At 44.0% G+C, this 22,335-nt stretch overlaps 2 protein-coding genes across 10 annotated transcripts in view; one reads left to right on the top strand and one right to left on the bottom strand.

Annotated features, from left to right (window-relative positions):
* Positions 1–13,770, bottom strand: part of Gak (cyclin G associated kinase) — a 63,497-nt gene extending 49,727 nt beyond the window's left edge. The window contains exons 1-5 of one of the 3 annotated variants that reach the window (XM_021210177.2): positions 13,494–13,770; positions 9,264–9,325; positions 8,399–8,458; positions 7,473–7,587; positions 1,093–1,235 (exon numbers count right to left, since the gene is read on the bottom strand). In XM_021210177.2, coding sequence (XP_021065836.1) covers positions 1,093–1,235; positions 7,473–7,587; positions 8,399–8,458; positions 9,264–9,325; positions 13,494–13,638 — 525 coding nt within the window. In that variant the 5' untranslated portion in view covers positions 13,639–13,770. Of the gene's footprint in view, positions 1–1,092; positions 1,236–3,910; positions 3,970–7,472; positions 7,588–8,398; positions 8,459–9,263; positions 9,326–13,493 lie in introns of those variants that run through there. The other 2 variants (XM_029544928.1, XM_029544929.1) reach the window with 2 other exon arrangements.
* A 30-nt stretch (positions 13,771–13,800) lies between these two features.
* Tmem175 (transmembrane protein 175) overlaps positions 13,801–22,335 on the top strand; it is an 11,369-nt gene continuing 2,834 nt past the window's right edge. The window contains exons 1-11 of one of the 7 annotated variants that reach the window (XM_029545345.1): positions 13,836–14,030; positions 14,309–14,391; positions 15,507–15,760; positions 15,937–15,975; positions 16,770–16,867; positions 19,029–19,080; positions 19,332–19,367; positions 19,910–19,993; positions 20,300–20,464; positions 21,396–21,474; positions 21,785–21,920. In XM_029545345.1, the coding sequence (XP_029401205.1) occupies positions 15,617–15,760; positions 15,937–15,975; positions 16,770–16,867; positions 19,029–19,080; positions 19,332–19,367; positions 19,910–19,993; positions 20,300–20,464; positions 21,396–21,474; positions 21,785–21,920 (833 nt within the window). In that variant the 5' untranslated portion in view covers positions 13,836–14,030; positions 14,309–14,391; positions 15,507–15,616. Of the gene's footprint in view, positions 14,031–14,308; positions 15,761–15,936; positions 15,976–16,769; positions 16,868–19,028; positions 19,081–19,331; positions 19,368–19,909; positions 19,994–20,299; positions 20,465–21,395; positions 21,475–21,784; positions 21,921–22,335 lie in introns of all 7 variants that reach the window. The other 6 variants (XM_029545344.1, XM_021210648.2, XM_029545343.1 and 3 more) reach the window with 6 other exon arrangements.

Below are 22,335 nucleotides of genomic sequence, written 5' to 3' on the forward strand. Positions count from 1 at the left end.
GGGAGGCAGAGGCAGGCGGATTTCTGAGTTTGAGGCCAGCCTGGTCTACAAAGTGAGTTCCAGGACAGCCAGGGCTATATAGAAAAACCCTGTCTCGGAAAAAAAAAATAATAATAATAATAATTAAAAAGTCACAATAGAGAAATGAACACTAGGCTATGGCAATACAACCTTAAAGATTTTGTTCAAGAATATACCAGGAAGGGCTGGAGACATGGCTCAGTGGTTAAGAGCACTGCTTGAGGTTCTGAGTTCAATTCCCAGCAACTATTTAGTAGATCATAAACACCTATAATGGGATCTGATGCTTCTTCTGTCATGTATACATACAGGAAGATAGAATACTTAAATATATAAAATAAATCTTTTAAAACATAATTTATTTTTAGTTTAGTTTATGTACACTGGTGTTTTGCCTCCATTCATGTCTGTGTGAGGGTGTCAGATCCCAAACAGTTGTGAATTGCCATGTGGGTACTGGGAATTAAACCCCGGTTCCCTGGAAAAGCAGCCTGTGTTTTAACCACTGAACCATCACTCCAACCCCAATAAAATAAGTCTTTAAAAAATTTTTACACACACACACACACACACACACACACACTTGTCTGGAGTTCCAGTGAGCTAAATATATTTTACAAAGGCAAAAGAATGGGGGGGGAGAGCAAAATGAAAAGAAACTGAAAAATAAGGTGCTGGTGGCTATCACACTCAACTTCATTAGTAACAGGAAAAAGTGAAATAAATTCATAGGACTATACTCCTCAGCCAGGCTATACAAGTTACATACAGCAATTCCAGACAAGCTAGTGCCCCCTTCAGCTAGGCTGTGGTACACTCAACACCACCTGCAGTTGGAGAAGCACAACAGATGTCTTTCAACCTAAGTGATTCCCCACCAAGCAAGGTCAGAACTGTACCTGGATGCCCTCAATTCTGTAAGAAAGGCAACTGGGAAGCTTAGCATATCAGAATAATAGCTGAGCAGAAAGCTCTGATCAAGCACAAGGGGCACACAAACAAGTAGGGAGCTATCCCAAGGCAGGAGAACAGAGTGTGGAGACACAGTTAGCAATGCAACCCAGCTGGTACCTTGAGATCTCTGTGGATGATAGGTGGTTTCTGCCTGTGCATGTGTTGCACTGCTCTGCATGTCTGGTAGAAGATCTTCAGAATGCTGTCACAGGACAGAGGACCTTTACATTCAACTCTCCTGAGAAACTCCACCAGCTGTCCTAAAGGAGACAAGTGAATTTAGTCACCATAGGGCTCAGAATGCTATACCCTAGTTATTAATAGGTTCAGTCTACCTCTCTGTACAGCAGCCCAGGCAGGAGTGGCATTTCTAAGGCCTTAGTTAGGGTGCATATGCAATCAGTACCACTCCAGCCATTCCTTCAACTTCTGTAGGACGACAAATAAAAGGGTGGGTATGAGGACCATTCTTGCTCTGGGGAGAGTAGGGGCAGGAAAAAGGCATAGAACATCCCTGGGACAAAACAAGAAGCAAAAGCAATCATATGCAAAAAGCCCTGAAGGCAGGAGAAAAGTTCTAACAGTTGAACAGAGAGAGTGACCAAGGTCTCTGAAAACCTGATCACAAAGCAGAAGCTCTAGGCTCGTTCACAGCACAGCACAGCACAGCACAGCACAGCACAGCACAGCACAGCACAGCACAGGCAGAGCAGAAACCCTACTCCCCACAGTTCTGCAGTTCAGAATTACATCATTCCCTGCTGGCAACTCCATTCTGGTTCCCAACTCTGGCAAGATTAGACCATTTCCTGCTCCTAACATATTTGATTTACAGAATCTACACAAACCTAAAGGAACAGGGGTCCTCCAAAGAACCAGGGACTCTGGTGAAACAGAAGCAGGCTCCAAGAGGCAGGAGCAGTTATGTCCACCTAAGCTCCATGTCAGACTGATCATAATGTTAATTTTAACCATGTTATTGGCTCACTCAATAGTTCATTCTTGAGTGATTAAGAGATTTTTATTGTTTTGAGACAAGATTTCAAAACTTGCCACCCTCATGCTTTAACTTCCTGAGTGCTAGGGTTATACGTGTATGCAACCTTAACAAGCCACAAGACAATTTAAAAATTTATTTATTTGGGGGTTAAAGAGAAAGCTCATTGTTAAGAAGACTTGGGTTTGGTTCCTAGCACCTACATGGTGGCTCACAACCATTCATAACTCCAGTTCTAGGAGATCTAACATTCTAGCTATCATGGGCACTAGGCACGCATATGGTATACAGACAGACAGGTGAAACCCTAATACACATATTTTCTTTTTAATACATTTTTATTTCCTCTTAAAAATTTTTACTTGGGCTGGTGAGATGGCTCAGTGGGTAAGAGCACCCGACTGCTCTTCCGAAGGTCCGGAGCTCAAATCCCAGCAACCACATGGTGGCTCACAACCATCCGAAACAAGATCTGATGCCCTCTTCTGGGGTGTCTGAAGACAGCTACAGTGTACTTACATATAATAAATAAATAAATTTAAAAAAAAAAAAAAATTTTTACTGCAGGTGTGAGTGACAATGGACGTATGGAAGTCAGAGGATGATTTATGGAAGTTGCCCCCCTTTATTTATTTTTTTTAAACCATGTGAATCTCAAGGGTTGAATTCAGATTGTCAAGTGCAGCAGTAGATGCCGTTACCCCTGAGCCATCTCACAGGCCCTAAACAATGAACTTCAATATGTCACTTTTTAAATTATGTGTGTGTGTACATTTGTGCATATGAGTAATGGCATCTCACTAAGGCCAGAAGAAGGCACTGGATGCCATAGAGTTAGAATTACAGGCAGTTGTGAGTTGCTTGACATAGGTGCTGGGACTCAAACTGGGATCCTCTGCAATAGCAGCAATAACTCTTAACTGTAGAGCCATTCAACCTATACTTTTGAAATTTTTTATTTAAAGTATAAAATTTGGGTAAGTAGCTGAGGATGACCTTGAACTTCTGATCCTTCTGTCTCTCCTCTTCCATGGTGGAATCACAGGTACATACACCTGGTTTTTGCAGTGCTGAAAATAGGATTTATGTATGCTACCAACTTCAGTTTGAGAGTATTTAAATATATGTGTGTGTGTGTGTGTGTGTGTGTGTGTGTGTGTGTGTGTGAGACAGCAGAGACTGCTTTAAAAAACAAAACAAAAACCAAACCAAAACAACAACAACAAAAACCTCTTATTTTATACAGGAAAAGTAGCCCATTTGGACAAAGGATGGATTACTGTTCCAATGACTGTAACAGTATAAAGATCAACTTAAAGAAAAGGTCCATGGCCCAACCTAGGACTTCAAAATTGCCTTTAGTAAATTCTGTACCTGCTACTATGAGGAGGAGGGATTCCCCAATTTATCAGAGGTCCAGCAACTCTGCCCCAAATCCAGGCAGGCCCTGTCCAGTCTTTAAGCCAGAAGTGTCCATCTTTAAGCAAACTGTTGCTTATCTGTATCCTCCCTGGAACCTGGGAGACACCCTCCAAAGCATATGAATTTGTCAGTTGTGCTGGTTAGTTTTTTGCCAACCTATTACAAGCTAGAGTCATTTAGGAAGAGGACTATGAATTTAAAAATTGTCTTCAGCAGCTTGACCTATAGGCAAGTCTGTGGGGGGCATTTTTTAAATTAGCGACTGATATGGGAGGATCCAGCTCATTGTGGGTGGTGCCACCCCTGGTCAGATGGTCCTGGGTTATGTAACAAACCAAGCCAATAAGCAACATTCCTCTGTGTCTTCAGCATCTAGTCCTGCCTCCAGTTTCCTGCCTTGAGTTACTGCACTGACTTCCTTCAGTGATGGAATGTGCCCTTTCCTGTTCAGGTTGCTTTTGGTCACTGTGTTTTATCATAGAGACTTACTAAGACATGGTAATGATTTTTGATTACCAAGAAGGAATTGCAGGAGTTGGTTGGTTCAGTGGGTTAACTGCTACACAAGCATGAAGACCGGATTTAGATCCTTAGAACCCTAGGAAAAAAATAGGTGGATATAGCAGCCTGTAAAAAAGTCCTAGTATACAGTGGGTAGAAATGAAATCCCTAGAGCAAGCTGAGTGAGTCCTGGGTTCAATGAGAGACTTTAAAACATCAATATATGTAGGTTAGAAGAGTGACTGAGGAGATACCAGATGCCAACTTCAAGCACTTATACCCAAACACACATATAAACATGTATACCATACACTTATATATGTGAAAGAGAAAATGTAGCAGGTTGGACCTTTCTGACTCCCACATTACCCTCTTTAAAGACAGCACCTGAATCCACTCCTTTTACACCTCCACCACCTCAGAAAACAGCAAAGACAATGAGCTTCTCACAGATATTGTCCAAATCTTTCAAACCATGATTTCCAAATACCAAGATTTGCATCATATAAAAACTTTCTGATCTCATAAATGACAAAGGAGGGAGGTCATAAATAGTTAATCACCATTGCATAAGTTCTACTGTCACTACCGCCTATAGTGACTTCCTGGTTATCAGGTGGACTGCTGCAGTACTGCAATGTTGTTGTGCATGGTTTGGTACTACACATAGCAGGCATCTACTGAGTCTTATTATATATGAGGGATGGGGGAACACTACCAGCAGCAATACATGTTTGGTACAGTTATGGTTTTAACAAGAAAAATACAGAGTAAAACCTCACTTTCATAGGATCTATTTAATTCTTGCTTCTACCTCCTCCTTGTGCTTTTTCCCTTAATATTTTAAATTAAAATATAATTATATACTATCCTCCTTCCCTTTTCTCCCTCTGTTACCTCCTATGCCTGCTCCTTACTCTCTGTCTACCCCTTACTCTAAAATTCCTAGCCTCTATTATTACGTGTGTGTGTGTGTGTGTGTGTGTATACACTCATAAATACAACCTGCTAAATTCACTTAGTTTTGTTTGCTTATATGTGATTTCAGAGTGAATTAAAGGAATGGGAAGACAGATTGCTGTGAGATTGTGATCTGTAGAAATGACATGCTATATCCATGATGCTGAAACAATATAGCTGACTAAACAATATCCAAACAATAATAATATTAATAGACATACTAAGGAGGAAGGGGGAAATTTCAAGGGGCCTCAACCCTAAACAAAGAACTACAGACTAGAGACTACTGAGAAAGGCAGTATTAGTCTTCCTTAGGATGATCCCTAATTGATTATTCAATAGCAGTCATCAATCTTACTTTTACTTTTTCAATGAGCATATGTTCTTTTATAACCGAATATAGCAGGAACAACAGGAATCCATGAAGACAAAATGTAGCAGACTGGACAAATCAGCCTCTTACACTACCTAGCACAGGGACAGGGTTTCTTTCCATCCCAAGAATTCTAAGCTGGAGGCCGGATCACTAGAGCTGGCACCTTTCTAGCTTGTAAAGAAATGGCCTAGGGTTGCTCAGAAAACAGACTCAAACTGACTACAACTTAAGAAACCACGAAGAACTTTGTTGGGGGCTGGGTGAGACATTAGGAAGACATTCTGGCTAATCATAAACTATATACTATATCCAAAGTAAGAGTCTGGTGAACAGTCTCAGTCTGCAACTGTAACAGGAGAGGTCCCTGCTCTCAGACAATACACGTGAACAGTAAGTTTTGGTTTTGAGGGAGGAGTAAGACAGGCCTATAATCCTAGCCCTCATGAGGCCAAGACAGGAAGACTGATTCAAGTTCCAGGCCAACCTTGGCCAGAGTGAGGCGGCCTTAAAAAACAAACAAAATAACACGCATGCACCCACTTTTACTGATCTTGATGTTTGCAGCTTGTCTTAAACAGAAAGAAAAGCAAGACCAAGGAGAAACATAAATCAACTACAAGAAAAATGTTTCAAATTAGCAAATCTAATGTATCCATTCACTGAACTTTTATGTTTTCATTAAATTTAAAACTTTAGATTTAAAAAGTTGAGCAAATTATCTGGATATATGCCAATTGAGATGTAGTTAATTCATTTCTCTCCCTGGCAGTCCTTAGTCAGATAGATCCAGATTTCACAGCCTCCTGACCTCTATGCACAGTGGTATGTATGACTTTGCCAACAGATGGACCAGGTTACTGAGTAAGTTTGACAGGGACTAGGTGAGGACCTGCAGAAGTAGAGAGGATTGGAGGAGAATGCCCTGCCTCAGTAGGAACTAACATCCCAGGGCTTCCAGCCATGTAGAAAGGAGTCGGTGCTGCATACTCAGCCTCTTGCTTCTGACAACTAAGATCCTACATGTGACCTGCACAAATCCCCACCCTCCTCCACTTGGCAGAAAGATCCTACTGGCTCATCTGTGGCTTCTACACACCCACTCAACACCTCTCCCTATCAGCTAGATAATCCATTTCTGCTCCTTTCCCCAATATATTCACTCATTGTCTCTAGCTTTCTCCTCTGTTCTCATCTGTCTGCTATTGGCTTGTCTCTACTCCAGTCATCACAATACAATTTTTCATGATCACTGGCTTATGTGCAGTGGATCTAACAAGGTTGGGATTCCTTCCGTAGGCTCCCTGTCTCAAGTCTCCCTGCTGATCCTTGGTCTCTCTTGACCTCTTCTCTCCCAATACTCATTGCTTAGGTGGACACACAAGCAGCCACTTGTACCATAGTTTTCCCTCAGCATATGCATCACACACTTCAGACCACACTAGGAATTACATAGCATTCTGGCAGACAGCAGCAGAGTTCTGTGTGGTAGAGTTTGCTACTTTTGAGTGGTCAATTCCACTTCACAGCCAGAGTATGGGGTTTAACTCCCCACTGCTAGAATTACAGGAATGCAATACCATACCCAGCAAGTAAAAACTTGCTAAGCATTACCCATAGTCATCCACGCAACCACTGTCCCTAGAAATCTACCTGAGGTATGTCCTACCTACAGGCCTGCCAATGGATCAAAAAGTCCTCCTGATACTTTCTCAGGTTTGAGCTTGATAAGGCTACCTCCCCACTAAGTGATTCCTCCTTTCCTCTCAAAACAAACCACGATCTGCACTACCTAAGGATATACCACTTATGTGCCAATGTTGATCTTTTTCAGTTTACATATGAGGACATTTGAGGTTCCATTGTGTGCCTACTCATCCTGTTTCAGGAGAAAACATGATGAGACCCTGTTCTTCAGAACCTGCAGCCTAAGGCCAAGCATGGTAGCACACCTTTAATTCCAGAGGTATGTAGGTATCTGTGATTTCAACACTAGTCTGGTCTACATAGCAAGTTCCAGGTCAAACAGACCTATATCATGAGACTGTCTCAAAACACACAAACGAACAAACAAGAACCTATGATCTATGAAGGACACACAAATGCATATTCCAACCAACACCAAGATCAGTGGCTAGCTGGCTGGTTCTTTCAGTCAAGACCAATGCATTTTCACAACATATTGGGAGTATTTAACAACTGTTCAAACACGTCAGAAAGCACTTAAACTTCAAGGCACTTTACCTTTACAAAGCTCCGTAAGCAGGAGGAACTCAGCCTGCCCAGTGTCCGATTCCTCTTTTCCTATGGATGCTGCAGAGCAGAACTGGACAATATTGGGGTGGCCAGAAAGTTTTTTCTGCATGTCTTGTTAAAGAAGAATGTGAATAAATACGTCCACAACTCTGTGCACTTAAAAATAAACATTCATAAGTGTTAAGAAACCAATGTCATGATACCCAAATTGACTTATGCCTTAGCATATATGGGCATCTGACCAGAATGGTGAGGGAGGAACACATAAGGACAGTGAGAAGGTGAAGAGTGTGGGAGGAAGCTAGTGGAAATGCTAGATATGAGCGGGTCAGAGAGACAGAGCCAGAAGCCCTCTGGGCTCCACAACAGGAAGATGGTGAGGAGTAACTGTCCACATTCAAAGATCAAGCAGTCATTAGGCTATCAGACAGCACAGAGTAGAATCTAAAAAGAAAAGGAAGCAAATTCTATCTGCAGCAGAGACTATGCCTTATAGGTATACATTATGTAGTAAAAGAGACTAGGCAAGAAAAGTTGTTATGTGCCATTTGTACAGGGTGAGGAGTGCATCGGGGTGCCACACTGAGGCACACTGATATGGTAGTATCCTTATAGTCCTTGCCTAGGTCATCAGAGGGACAAAGTGGGACTCTCTTTGTGATAACTGACCTATCTGCTTAGCATGGAGACCTCAAAGACTGAAACAGCAGGCCCAGCAACCCATTTCCTAACACCTAGGAGATTTCTACTTTGACTAGGACAATGAATAACAGAAAAATCCTCTGCATGAGAAATGTCTATAGAAGTCTGGTAAAAGCAAAAGGCTGACTTTAATTTATCACAGGGGTCTCCTGGTAACTGTGTCAAGTCTGACACAGTCATGGCAGCAACTTTCAGTCTCAGGAAAAGGATACCAAGAAACAAACTTCCTGAATGATGGCTCTGTTCTTTTCCTCTTCATTGGATAGTAATCTCTGTCAGGGAATAGCACACAGATTGAAGTCTTTGTACCTTCTGTTTAACAGATAAAACACCCGGGAGAATGAAACTGTGTCTAAAGGACACCAAATCTCAAGGAGCATAGCACACCATTTACCTGGATTAGATCATCTGTTCTCACAGAAGCTTAGAAACCTTGAATGATCTTTATACTTCAAAGACCCAAGGAAAAGTAAAAACAGGCCAGAGTAAAACAAGGCAAACAAGGAGATAAAATATATACCTAGCAAACATATGCATTCAAGATGGACTGCCAAAACAAGCCCTAATCTAAGGGTCCACTATGTCCCACCCTTGACAAGAAAAGGGTCCCCTGCTTGCCCATCAAGGCAGAGCTGGACCTACTGCTATGTCTCAGGATAAAAATCAGAGCTGCCTAACTGGGCATCGAGATCTAGAGATCCCTTCCTACCACATTACTTTAATTCTATTCACAGATGCCATAAATGTAAATTAGGTAAGTGGTTTCTGTACTCTTCAAATTCCTGGTCCCTTATTTTGACATGTGGAGTAATACGGATGAGGTCCAGAAGGGTGCTCCCACTCCTCCCTTCAAAGCCGACCATGTCCCCAGATAAGACAGGGAGCTCCTAAGAGAGCTCTCAACCCAAGTTAGAGCTGTGAGCATAAAGGTGAAGCCCGGAGAACATGGAGGAGACAAGGATTAACAGACTGAAACTGACTGATATGTACAGAATAAAAGAGATGCATTCTTGAAAATAATCCAAGATACCTTTACGATAAACTAAAATCCCCATAAAATTATTTGTCATTAATTACCTTTAATGCATACTCTCTGCCACTTCCCAGATCTTGAGCTTCATAAACAAAAGCAAACCCTCCTGAAAAAAAGAATTGTTGGTCAGTGCTATGACTTAAACTTAGAAATACCTTTACTAAATAAATTACAAACCAAAGTTTGGCCACACATAGTAAGTGCTTCCTACAAAAAAACTGCAGCCCAATTTCTATGTCACAGCTCTTTATACCTTCTGCTCAGAGATAGAAAGGGAAAGTGTAATTTGCATCCACACATAGAAACAGGGAACCTGGAAAATAAAAAGCAAGTATCCTGAAAACAAGTAACACGGATGAATTCTACCTGGGTTACCAAATGCCAAGGAAGGCTAATGCAAGTAGGAAAAAAATCAACACCCAGAGGAAAAAAGTAGATTGTGCTGCCCTGACAGTCTAAGAGAAAAAAAAATAGACCAATAGCACTCATAAAGATGAATCAAAGAACTGATGTTTTGCTTTTTTCAAACAAGTTGAAGGGCTGGAGAGATGGTTTTGTGGTTAAGAGCATTGGCCTCTTCCAGAGGTCCTGAGCTGACCTTCCAGCAATTACATGATGGCTTACCATCTTTAATATGACCTGGCATGCAGGTGTATGTGTAGATAGGACACTCATAGATTAAATAAATAAATCTTTAAAAAACAAAAACAAGGTTGCTATGTTGGCTCTGAATTCACATTCTTTAACTAAGCCTTCCCAATGCTTCCTTTAAATACACAGTCCCATCATAAAAATTTTAAATTGCCAGTAAACCAAGACTAGGAAGAAACTTCCTCAATATTATAAAGAATGTCCCTAAAGGACCAACAGCAGCAGTATTAGTGGTAAAATGAGATCAGGATGAAGGCCAAGGTGCATATTTACATCACTGATAATCAGTATTATACAAGATCCTTTTGCTGATGCAATTAGACAAAAGAAAAATCAAAGGCTTCCAAATCACAAAAGATGTAAAGATGGTGCAGATTAGCACCATCTTTCATGCAGCATACTTAGTGAAATCTCAAAAAAAAATATTAGAGGGAAAAAGAGAGGGAGGGAGGGAGGAAGAGAGAAAGGAGAGAATAGAGGGAAAGGGAAGAGAAGAATGGAAGCAAATAAGCAGGTTGGCAAGATGGCTGGCTCAGTAAATAAAGGAGCTTGCAACTAAGCCTTACGACCTGGGTTCAATCCCAAGAATCAGCATTGTGGAAAGAGATAAGGGACAGTTGCAAGTCACTCTCTGACCACATGCCAGCCATGACATGCCCCCCACTAAACCAAAAAGAAAAGAGAGGAACAAACTATAATACAGGAGGGCTATAGGACACAAAATCAAGATACAAAAATCGGGCTGGAGAGACGGCTCAGCATTAAAAGCACTCTTGCTCTCACAGAGAACCCAGGTTCCGTTCCAAGCAACCATGTGGCTGGTCATAACCCTCCTTAAGTCTAATTTCTGGGAATCAGATACCGTCTTCTGACCTCCACCGATATCATGGATGCACACAGTGCATACATACGGGCACAGTCATAAACATAAATTAAAAGAAAATTAGTGAAGACTTAGGACAAATTCCAAAATGAGTATAAAGCTATCTGGCTTTATGGTTCTGCCTAACAACTTATTTCACACTCCAGTATCAAATTAATAATAACTATAAAAACCGTTTGACAACTAAGCTGGGTTTATCATAAATTCCTGTGACAAAACCTGATACAAACTGATAGAAGCAATTTGCCTACAATGAGAATATTTATTCATTTAGAGACAGAGCAATTTATTTGAGTATAGAAACTTTTCTCGGCCTCTCCGGGACCATCCTATGATATAAGGATATCTTTGTGAACCTGAAAAGTTCTGAAGTTGTTAAAAACCTCCCTCATACTCTTGTAAGAGAACATAAATCCCAATGGCCCATGGTCTATGGCTGCTGCTCAAGAAACTCATTTAAGTAATCTATGCAAAATACTACAGATTCCTTACTGTCTCAATTTAGAAAAAAAAAAAAAGCCTTAAAATATCATATTAAGTACAAAAAGAAGAAAACTATGGCTTACAATTGCAGTGATTATTTTTATTCCTGGCTGGGCCAGAGAGCAGAGGCAAAGAGCTGCCCTCTACAGAGACAGTGGCTGCCCACACTTCCTGGTTTTTGTTTTTTTTTCATCCTGGCTTAGATGTGGTTTGAGTAAGCTTCCTGTTTTACACAACCTCCCTCTCCTAGCAATCGGAACCATATCCCACTAGAGATGGCCTCTTGGCCAGGTGGGTACAGCACACAGCCAGCCATCTTCTCCTGGCTCCCTTTTATAGAAGCAGGTCTTCCAGCTACTCTGGAATTCACACTATTTATTGTACTGCCGCACCCAAGCTGCCTCTTCCTTCTACTAGCTGAATATGTGTCTTATTTTACATTCTATAAGAAAGGAAACCAAGTCCGTCCGTCTCTTCTCTTCCTCTTTTCCCTTCTGGTTTGTGGATTAAACCCAGGGCCTCATACATGTTAAGCAAGTGCTATGCCATTAAAATATATATCCCCAGCCCTTTTTTACTCTTCGAGACAGCATCTTACTAACTTGCCCAGATTGGCTTTGAATCCTACCTGTAGTCCAGACAGACCCTGAAGTTGGAATGTACCAGCCTCAAACTCCCAAGAAGCTAGGGTTACAGGCCTGTGCCATCAGTTCAGGGTTGAATTTTTCAAAGAACTCAGTCAACTGCCTGGATATCTTCAGAATGAACAAACCAATCTGGCATCATCTTTGTCATTTCAACAGATGAAAGGGAATATCACATATCAGACTATTAGTGGAGGTCCTAAACCCATCTCTGGAGGGAAAAGCACCATAGATCTTCTACCAAAATCACATCCAAATCTATGTACAATCACAGTGGAGAATATGTATGACAAGCTACTATCAAAACATCACCTCTGCTTTCCATAGTAAAGAAAGAATGTTAAACAAGTTCCCTGCTCCTGCTAATCACAAATGTCATGGACAACCTTAACAAGAAGATTCTCCAATCCTGAGAGCTACTTCAGACCTGAGTCAGGCCACTCTTCTCCTTGAACCAGAGATCTGGCATATTCCTAGATACTGATGGACACACACACAAAAACAAACAAACAAACAAACAAACAGAAGCACAGTGAGTGGCTAAAGTTAAGATTTACTGCTCTTGCAGAGGAGAGGAGCAACACTGGATTCCTAGCAACCACACGGAGGTTAACAACTGTCTCTAACTCCATTTCCAGGGGATCCATGTCCTCTTCTGGTCTCAGCAGGCAATACATATAGATAATGTCCAGAGACAGAGGCAGGCAAAACACCATTAAAAAAAAGTAAATCTTAAAAAAAAAAATCATAAAAGAGAAAACAGGATTCCCCCACACAGGCTGATTACAGATCCTGTGTGAAGAAGCTACAAACTTAGACTGACCTCAAGACACGTAACTATGGAATTACCAAGCAAGGTTCTTAAAGGTTACAGCTACGGGCTCTGCTTTCTGTAACTTATACGAGGTCACTACAGAAAAATTCACCTCACCAAGCAAGGGAAGACTGCACAGGCCCCAGAACTCAGCAGCACAAGCACCGCCATCTCAAGACAGTCCTCGGGATGCAACAACAACGCTGGATATGATACAAAGAATAACAGCTTATGACCCCAGAGTGATTGTGCTCACCTCCTGACCTGACTCCACCTTTGAATCTTTTTGTGTATGCCTCAGATACAGCTCTGGCCCTAAGTAGAGGTGGTCCCTCCAGACCCAGGCCTCCTTTACTGGATAACCACCTGCTAGCATGACCCTTGTACTACTAACTCTACCCACCAGGAAGTGTTCAACCCAGAAGCAGTCTATCCTCTGCAATCACCACTAAAGGCCTTAACCCACAAGCCCCTGTGGTCTCCCTTCCTGGCAAGACCCTTCTCCGACCTGATTCACACCCCAGCAGTGTCCCTTCATAGGGATGGCCTGATTTACATCCCAGCAGTGTCTTTTCCCGCAGACCCTGCCGGGAGACCGACTCCCCGCGGCCCTGATCTGACCCACACCTCATTCGTGACTCTCTCGGTCTCAGACTTGATTCACACCCTGGACACGATCCTTCTTGCTGTCCCTGCCTAAAGCGGCGACCGTCACGCGCCCTGACTCGAACCACACCCCAGCAGCGACCCTCCTAGGCTGCTCCTGCCTCCCGCGGCCTGGCGACGCCTTACGCCTCACCCTCGGCCAGGACCCGCCGCACCCGCAGACGCAGCTCGCCCAGCTCCACTGTCTGCCCCACGAAGTCACTCTGATCACGGCCGGCAGCCCCGCCAAGAGAGCCAGGGCCCGCCAGAAAGTCCAGCGCAGACTGCAGCAGCGACATGGCGTCGGCCGCTCCGCGGCAGCGGGAGCCAGGCTCCAGCTCCGCACTGCCGGGTTAGCAGCTGCTGGCGAAAAACCCGGCCATCTTCCGCCCGCGCCGTGACGTAAATCAGAGAACGAGTTGCGTCGCGACGCCGCGGCCCCGCCCTGACGCAGCAGGCGGAAGGGCGCGTGTTTCTGCAGCGCCAGAAGCAGGCGCAGGCGCAGAGGGTGCGATCCTACGGACCTCAAGCTCCTAGGAGGCACAGAGGTAGGGCTGTCGCCATCTGACCCTAACCTCGTCCGGTTGCTTCCGCTGGCCCGGGTCCAGCCTCGGTGGCTAGAGCGTCGCGGGACGTTGGGCGCGCGCTGCGGACCGCCCCAGAGCCCGCCGCTCGCGCCTGACGCCTCAAGGTAAAGCGAGGCCTGGAGCCCACCTTAAGTGTCCCTAATGCCCGGTTTAGGAGAGGAAGGTATCTTGCAGACAAGCAGCCAGCCTATGAGCCACAGACACTTATGTTTTGGTCCACACAGATTTGGGGGAGGATGAACTAGTTGCTAGTATTAAGACTGTAAAAACGTAAGTTTAAAAAGGCGGGGAGAAAGCTTCACAACGTGTATACAAAAGTCACCTGGCAGCACTGGACACAGAATCTTGTGTGATGTCAAACACTTAGAGCTGTCCATTTCAGGTGAGGCAAAGTCATGGGATTCCCCACCCGTCTCCGAACCTCCATGGTTTCTGAAGACATGAAGTAGCAGAGCCTTGGGTAGAGTATGTGTGTTTGGACTGTAAAATGGATTCTTAAGCCCAAATCAACATCTTAACTGTCCCATGATTGTATGCTATTAAATACGCCTTTGGGGGGGGGGGTACCTGCTCTTTAAAAAGTCAAGTAGAAACGAAATGAAAGATTATCATTACTATACAGTGAAGTATGTGGTAGGTGAAACAGTAGTTTCCTAGAAATGGTGAAGTGGAAGCTTTGGATAACACCTGAAGGAATAAAGAACTGATGAAGTAGAGATGGTACCTGTAGGTAACTGAGGAGATTTGTGGAGGAGTGTTGGAGCTGAAAGGGCAGTGTGGTGTTAACATGATCTTAGATGGGAGACTTGAGCAGCCTAAAGCCAATGGGAGAGAGTGAAGGCTTTCCAGTACAGTAGAGAGGAGTACTGTCTCAGAATAGTAGGACAGTCAGGTCCATCCAGACAGAGGATATTTAGTGTTGGCATAGAAACAGCACCTTTCTATAAGAGAATCACTTATAAGAGGCAGAGAGGAGGAAGTAGGGCTTGCAATTGCAGGTAACTTTTTATGTTATTACTAGAATGAAGTTGAAGGGATTTTTTTTTTTTTTTGGTGGCTTCAGATCTCACTATTTGGAAGGAAAATAAATCTGAAAGCAAGAGGAAAGAGTAGGGAATTGGAGGCTTGAGTAGCGTTCAAGAGACCTAAAACAGCATCATGAGAAACATGAACAATTCACTATAGTGCGTAATGAAACTTGACGCCATAAACTCCTGCTGCCATGACCTAGGACAAGTGGAAATTTCTTCCAGACCCTGTGACCTGAAGCAGTTATGACCCTAAGGGACATTCTTGTTAGCCAAGAGATAGGCAACTCAAGGTAACTCAAGCTGACAAAGCAGCTTTTAGGGGCAACTTGGGGTCATATTTCAGGCCCTTCATGGTACCATGCTATGTTGAGCTTATAACCTTGTATCATCAGAGCTTTCCCACTAAGACGGAGAATAGAGAATGTATTGCCCCAATCACAGAGCTCACTGATGAGTCTGATACTAATACTCTTAGCCTGTGGCTGGAAATCCGGAAAGGCCGGAAAGGTTACCTTGTGAAGCGTCTCTCTTTTTGTCCCCTATACCTAGCACTTGTCTCTGCATCGAAATGGCTAAAGTCTACAGGGTTGAGACATCCTTCTGATATGCTCAGAGCTATACTTCTTCCCCGGCTGCTGTGACAACTTAGTGGCCCCACTATGTCCAGGCTCCAGACCGAGGAGCAGGCAGTGGATTCCGAGGGAGATTCATCCCTACACAGGAGAAATGAGGAGGGGACGCAGAGCTCCCACCGCATGCTGGGCTTCAGTGATGCACTGCTATCCATCATCGCCACTGTCATGGTCAGTGTGGGGCCCGCCTCAAGCCTACCACTCATTTCTGTAGCATTCTCAGATGCCCAAACTTTTCATGCAGGTGGAGGCTGCCCAGCAATGGTCAAGAGCCCACATACCTTCTGCCTCTGAGGATCCCTAGCCCAAGAAGTATCTCTTGGTTATTTTTATCTTTGTTCCTTTAGATCCTGCCTGTGACCCACACAGAGATCTCACCAGAACAGGTAACAGGAACAATCTGTTTGTACAGTGGGCCAATAAGAAAATCTGAGCTGGACTTGGGTAGCCAACCCCCAAATCTGTAGGCAGCAGAGCCCAAGGCAGGAAATTTAGTGAGTGGGCAGGTCATCTGTACTTCCTCAGAGAAGGATATGTATTCAGAGTGGAGGGGCAGGGCTCAAGCACAGGCTCTGGCAAAGGAGGTTTTATTTCTAGCTAGGTAGACAGGCACTGGTATCTTCCACTGAGAAGAGGAGGAACCATGTCCACCCAGACTTCTACCAAGCCATTCTATATGGGTAACAAAGAGCTTTTCTAAAAGACTTTTAGTTTATATCCAACTCTATGGGCTTTTTTTTTCTTTATGGGAGTCAACAACATGTGGCTCTCTAGTGAAATAACATTGAGACTTGGACACTGAGGTGCCTTTCTTGGTTTCATTCCATGTGATTTGCATACCACCATACAGGACTCATGAATACTATGCATCCTGAGGGAGGCAGGCTGCAGCTCTATCTAGCCAGCCCCCACAACAGTGAGGTCTGGCTCTAGCCATACCTGCAAGCTGATGTAAATCTTTGGGGAGGTCCCAAACTGCTGAGGTTTTTCTCTAAAGTATGGTCACAATACTACTGTAGTGTGGCGTAAGTTTGGTAAAGTGAGATTAGACTCAGAGCAGACATAGACTGTGTTGCCTTCCTAAATGTCTCACTGTGCTATAGGGTAAGTCTTGCCATTGAAATGACCACTGTTGGATCATGTGTTACTTTGTTCTGATAGCAGTATTCTTTTCATACAGCAGTTTGACAAAAGTATACAGAAACTCCTAGCAACTAGGATTGCAGTCTACCTCATGACATTTCTAATCATAACTGTGGCCTGGACAGCACATACCAGGTAGGAAATTAGACCTATAACACAGTTCTCATTGTCATGATTTACTCAGGGTAGGCAAAAGACATGGACTGTTACAGTACTACAGAGATGTATTATTCTTGGTATCCGTGGGCCTCTCGGTTCACATGTTGTGTCCCAGGGGAGCTACCTCTTCCCACCCTGGCCTCTGATTCTCAGAGACTTATACTCAGGACAGTACAACATGGTCAAGATTGTTCCAAAGAAGACCTGGCTCTACACCACCACCCTCCCCCTTTTCCTGTCTGTTGGGAGAGGCAGAAAAGTATCCACCTGCTAGACTCATTGGAAGACCAGAATAGAACATAGCAGAGAAGAGACAAGCTTAATGGCTATGTCTTAAGGGTTTATGGTTATGAACCCTTCTCTGTATGGAAGCTGAGCCTACAGATTACATTCTGATGCCTGAGTTTTGTCCTAGGGAAGAATAAGGCTCTTTAGGATCCCAGGACACGGGGCTCCAAAGCTGCATTAACCCCTGACCACTGAATGCCAGACAGGCAGGGGGACAGGAGGCTTCTATAGGAAGAGCTGGGCATGTGGGTGTTACATTCCTGGCAGCAGATTAGCATGTTCAAAGGAAATATTCTCCAGAGAATGCTCAAGGTACAGAAAAACTTGCAGGGGTGTGTGTGTGTGTGTGTGTGTGTGTGTGTGTGTGTGTGTGTGTGTGTATGGAGGGGGAAGAAATACCAGATTGGCCTTGAACTCAGAAATCCTGCCTCTGCTGCCTAAGTGCTGGGATTAAAGGTATGCATTCCGCTCACTGCTATTTAAAAATGCGGCGTGTGTTTCATGTTACACACTTGTTCTCAGCAAGATGATGGTGATCGATGTTTCAAATCCTGTGCAGGCTTATCCTTTTGGTCTCCCTGTAGCTTTGGCCAACCTTCCCTATACTAGCTTCATGGTTCTTTTACCAGGGCCACACCTTCTGTGGAACACATTGACAGTCAGGTTCTGAGGCTTGGGGGGCCCATGAAGAAAGAACTTAATAGAGCTATTCTGTGGCTTGCTTTGAGTGTTCTCTTATACACATGAGCTTAGAACCAGCAGGTAGCCAGCTACCTCTAGGGTTGAAGTCCCTTCAGTTTGGCTTATTAAGGAAGATTTAAGCCCAAATGAGCCTGTGTCACTGCCATGAGCTAGAGGTAGCTTCCTAGAGTGGGGATGGCAGTTCAGCTGAGTCCAGTCCAGAAAGAAGTCCTTGGTGTTGGACAGGTGACATCTGAGCTATGGTCAGGTACTGTTGGGGGCAACCCTATTGTAGGTCCCAGGCATGATACGCTCTAGGATCCTTGGCGGCCTATGCTCGTGGAGCAAGGATAGTTGTTCCAATTTGTTTTCTATTTATATTGTAGTCTCTCCATATGAAACTATCTCTGTTAAATAACAAATTCTAACAGGTGCAGTACATGAGATCTTTGGGGGAAAATTAAGAAAAGAGCACTTCCTTTCTTTAAACTAGATTTTAGACATGTCTAAAAATAGTATACTGCATGATAGAGCTCTAGCTCCACATTCCCAGAGGCTTATTTCCAGAAAGTGTGGCTGGACAAAACTCGTGGGACAGGAGACTCACAGCCACACTGCTAGTCCTGCCTTTAGCAGGAACTCCCTGGACAGTTAAAACTCCCCTAACTCAAAGCTTTCTATAAAAAGATTGTCCATAAAAGCCACCAGCTGTACAGGTAGTTTCTTCAGATTGTTTCTGCAAAGTAATGGGAAGAGTGTGTGGGAAAGGTATGTTCTTCACATATAAAGTATGCTTGCTTCAAGTTTTCTGACTTTGATAGATTAGGTAGTATTTATATTTTTACAAATCACATGTTATTTTGTGCATGTGTAGATGAATGCATGTAAGTGTGCACCAGCATCAGGATAGCGTGTAGAATAGCACCAGGATAGCGTGTAGAATTTAGTTCTTTACCCCATTCATGTGGGTTTAGGCATCAAACTCCAATACCCTGGCTTGATAGCACCTTAGCCTACTAAGTCACATGAGTCCCACTAAGTCGGGGGATCAAAAGTGACATCTTCAATGATATTTTAACTAGAAAATACTGTGGGAGATGCATTTTAATTTTAATATTACGGAGCCATATTTGAATGATGGCCCATCTTTTCTTTCTCCTAACTTTAGGTTGTTCCAGGTTGTTGGAAAAATAGATGATACACTTGCCTTGCTCAACCTGGTAAGTTACTGTTGTTTTGAAAAATGAGCTTAGTTATGATTTAGTCCTCCCACAGCCTGGATTTTTCTATTCCTAGAAGCTCCTCAGATGGCTCATGGGATCTATCTGTCCAGGACAGGGGCACAGGCTTATTGAGTCTAGCCCTAAAACTCTATAGATATACTTCTGTCTTCCTGGAGTTCCCCCCCCCCCCCACCGTGTTCCTCGCCAGGCCTGGTGACTGTGACCTCCCTCCTTTCTCTTTATTACAGGCCTGTATGATGACTATCACCCTCCTACCCTACACAGTGAGTAACAGTCATCACCCTGCACTCCTCACTGAGCACATCTGTGTGTGACAGTCCTCAGAAATGGAGCCCTGGGTTCAAGACCTGGACTGCAAACTAGAGGAGAGACTGCACGGCAACTAGTAGTTGGGGCTGAGTAGAGGAGAGAGCTTTGGGCTGCTGGAGGCAGAGGCTATGAGAGTGCCCCTGAGGCTCTTTGCTCCTACCTGCCTCTCCCCATAACCCCTATTAACATATCAACAAGCATTTAAAATCCTAATATAGTCTGAAGTTGGACCAAGTATACAGGGCTATAATGCAGAGAATTCAAATCTAGGGGATTTTACATAAGATTACTAATGACACAGGCTTTTTTCTGAAGCAGTGGGTGGAATTGCTCTGTTGAAGGATTGAATATACCTAGCCCCAGCTCCACACCATTGTCCCTACACTGGGACAGTTTTCTGCTCAGTGTCCAGTACAGAGAGAGGGAAGCTCATTATATACCATCTCAGAACCTAGCTCTGATAGTCCTGGGGGTTTTGTGGGGATTCTTTTGACAGTTTTCGCTAATGGTAACATTCCCTGATGTGCCCCTGGGCATCTTCCTGTTCTGCATGTGTGTAATTGCCATTGGATCTGTGCAGGTAGGAATACAGGGTATGTATATGTGTTTGCCTTGAGGTGTGTAGGGCAAGTGCCAGTATCCTGATTTACACCCCAGATAGCCCAGGTCTTTACCCAGGGCCTTACAGTCATAGAACAGAATGAGAGTTTCAACTCTCTTCTTTTCCCCAGACTCTCAGAACATCCCAGGGTAGGAGGCTATATAGGAGGGACACTCTGCTCCTGACCCCTAGAAATGTGTATGTTAGTTCAAGGGTTAGCTGGCTGTGACACTTCCTCTACTTGTTGATGGTGCTCTATAGCCTGTTTTGTTTGTTTTACCACAGGCAATGATTGTGGGCTATGCCTTCCACTTCCCACATCTGCTGAATCCACAAATCCAGTGCTCTACACATAGGGATCTATCCCGGCGGCATATCCTGCACCTAGTCCTCCGTGGCCCAGCACTGTGTTTTGTTGCAGCTGTCTTTTCCCTCTTCTTCTTCCCCTTGGTGAGTGCTGGGACTCTCAGAGGAAGTAGTTAAAAAGAGCCTAGCTAGCAGAAGAAGGAATAGGCGATGCTAAAACAGTTTTTTCAAAGCAGGTAGTAGAAGCTGGCTTGAGCAGAGTCAACTTAAACACTATGAAAGTACGCTGAAGTTTTAATCAAAGCATCCTAATAGTGAAAAATAACAAATGCTAGTTATTTTAAATGTTTGGTATCAGGCTGGTGAGATGGTCATTTGGTATAGGTACTTGCCACCAAACCTAATGACCTGAGTTTGATTTCTGGAACATACATGGGAAAAGGGGAGAACTAATTCTCGAAAGTTGCCCTCTGACCATCACATGCACACTGTAGTATATGAGCACCTGTACACATGTACACAAACAAAAATTATATGTAATTAAGTTAAATATGTAAAAATTAATAAATGTTTGGTGAGCATTTCAAGAGCATTCAGGGTTTTAAGCAGACTGATGAAGGCCAGTGACTGCTACAAATGCCAAACTTAAAGCCCTGTCAGGTTATCTATTTCTTTTGAGAAGATAACATACCAGCTGAGTGGGTAGGACCCAGGGAACCCAGAGACTTTTTAAATTAAAACAGAGCAGAATGCTGAATGGGAAGCATCTAGCCAAGCAGACTTTGACCAGGGAAGCCACGGGTGACGTGCATTCCCATAAATTTCTTAGTTGGAATGTTTACCTTCTGTTGTTGAGCTGTTACTATTCATTATGTATTCATTAGAAAGCACATGACTGGTGTGTACTTGTCCCTTATGACAGTCCTTTTTTGGGATTGTGCATTTACACACAGTTCATTTCCATAAAAGACAGTTCTTTGGTTTTTCCTCTGTTGCCCTTCCATCGGGTGCAGAAGAGTGGGACCGGACTTGAGGTGTAAGCAGTCCCACCCTGACCTGTTATTTCTTTCTGCAGTCATACCTGCTGATGGTGACTGTCATCTTCCTCCCTCACATCAGCAAGGCTACCACCTGGTGCAAAGACAAGTTTATGGGTAGGTAACCTTGCACAGCACTGCAATAAGCATGTTGGAAGGTTCTACCAGATTTCAGGCTACTCCCAAGGACCACTGAGTGGGAACAAGGCATCAGTGTGTGATGGCTCAGGGCTTGCCCTCCTGGGCTCAGCCCATATCTGGTGGTTTGTTTGCAGGGTCCTGGGTACTTCTTACTCCTTAAGCATCTCTGCATCACTTCCCCTCCTGGCCTGTATATTCCTGGCTCCTTGGGAAAGAGGCCAGTGGTAGCCACACTGGTCTGACAGTCCCTCAGCAAGGCTAGTTTCTTCTCCTGGCATATCTACAGGCCACAGGGAGTCTCCAGCTCACAACGTGGAACCCTTCAGTATCGACCTGCATGCACCCCTCAGCAAAGAGCGGGTGGAAGCTTTCAGCGACGGCGTCTATGCCATCGTGGCCACACTCCTCATCCTGGACATCTGGTAAGGACCCTAACTTGCTGCTTTGGCCCATCTTCTAGGTGGTAGTATGTTGGAGAATGTCTTGTTCTTAGGAATTCCAGAAAGATTTTATCAGTACCAATCTTCCCTTAGGTGCCTGCAGATTTATGCAGGTCCCCTCTTCCCTAAAGGTCTCCCATTGCAGTTGCTCTCAGCCTGAAAGCACAAGTGCTAGGGAGAGTGACATCTCCAAGGTTATCTTGTGTTCTCTATTCCAGAAATATTCAGGCAGCTCCCTTAGGCCTTATCCCTCCCTCCTCCATACCTATTAGGACTGGCTCTCCTATATGGCCTAGCTCCAATACGATACTGTTGGAGCTCTAGTCTGAATGTTCGCTTTTATATCTAAGTCTCTCTCTCTCTCTCTCTCTCTCTCTCTCTCTCTCTCTCTCTCTCT

This window comes from Mus pahari, chromosome 13 (assembly GCF_900095145.1).
Source record: "Mus pahari chromosome 13, PAHARI_EIJ_v1.1, whole genome shotgun sequence".
Taxonomy (NCBI): domain Eukaryota; kingdom Metazoa; phylum Chordata; class Mammalia; order Rodentia; family Muridae; genus Mus; species Mus pahari.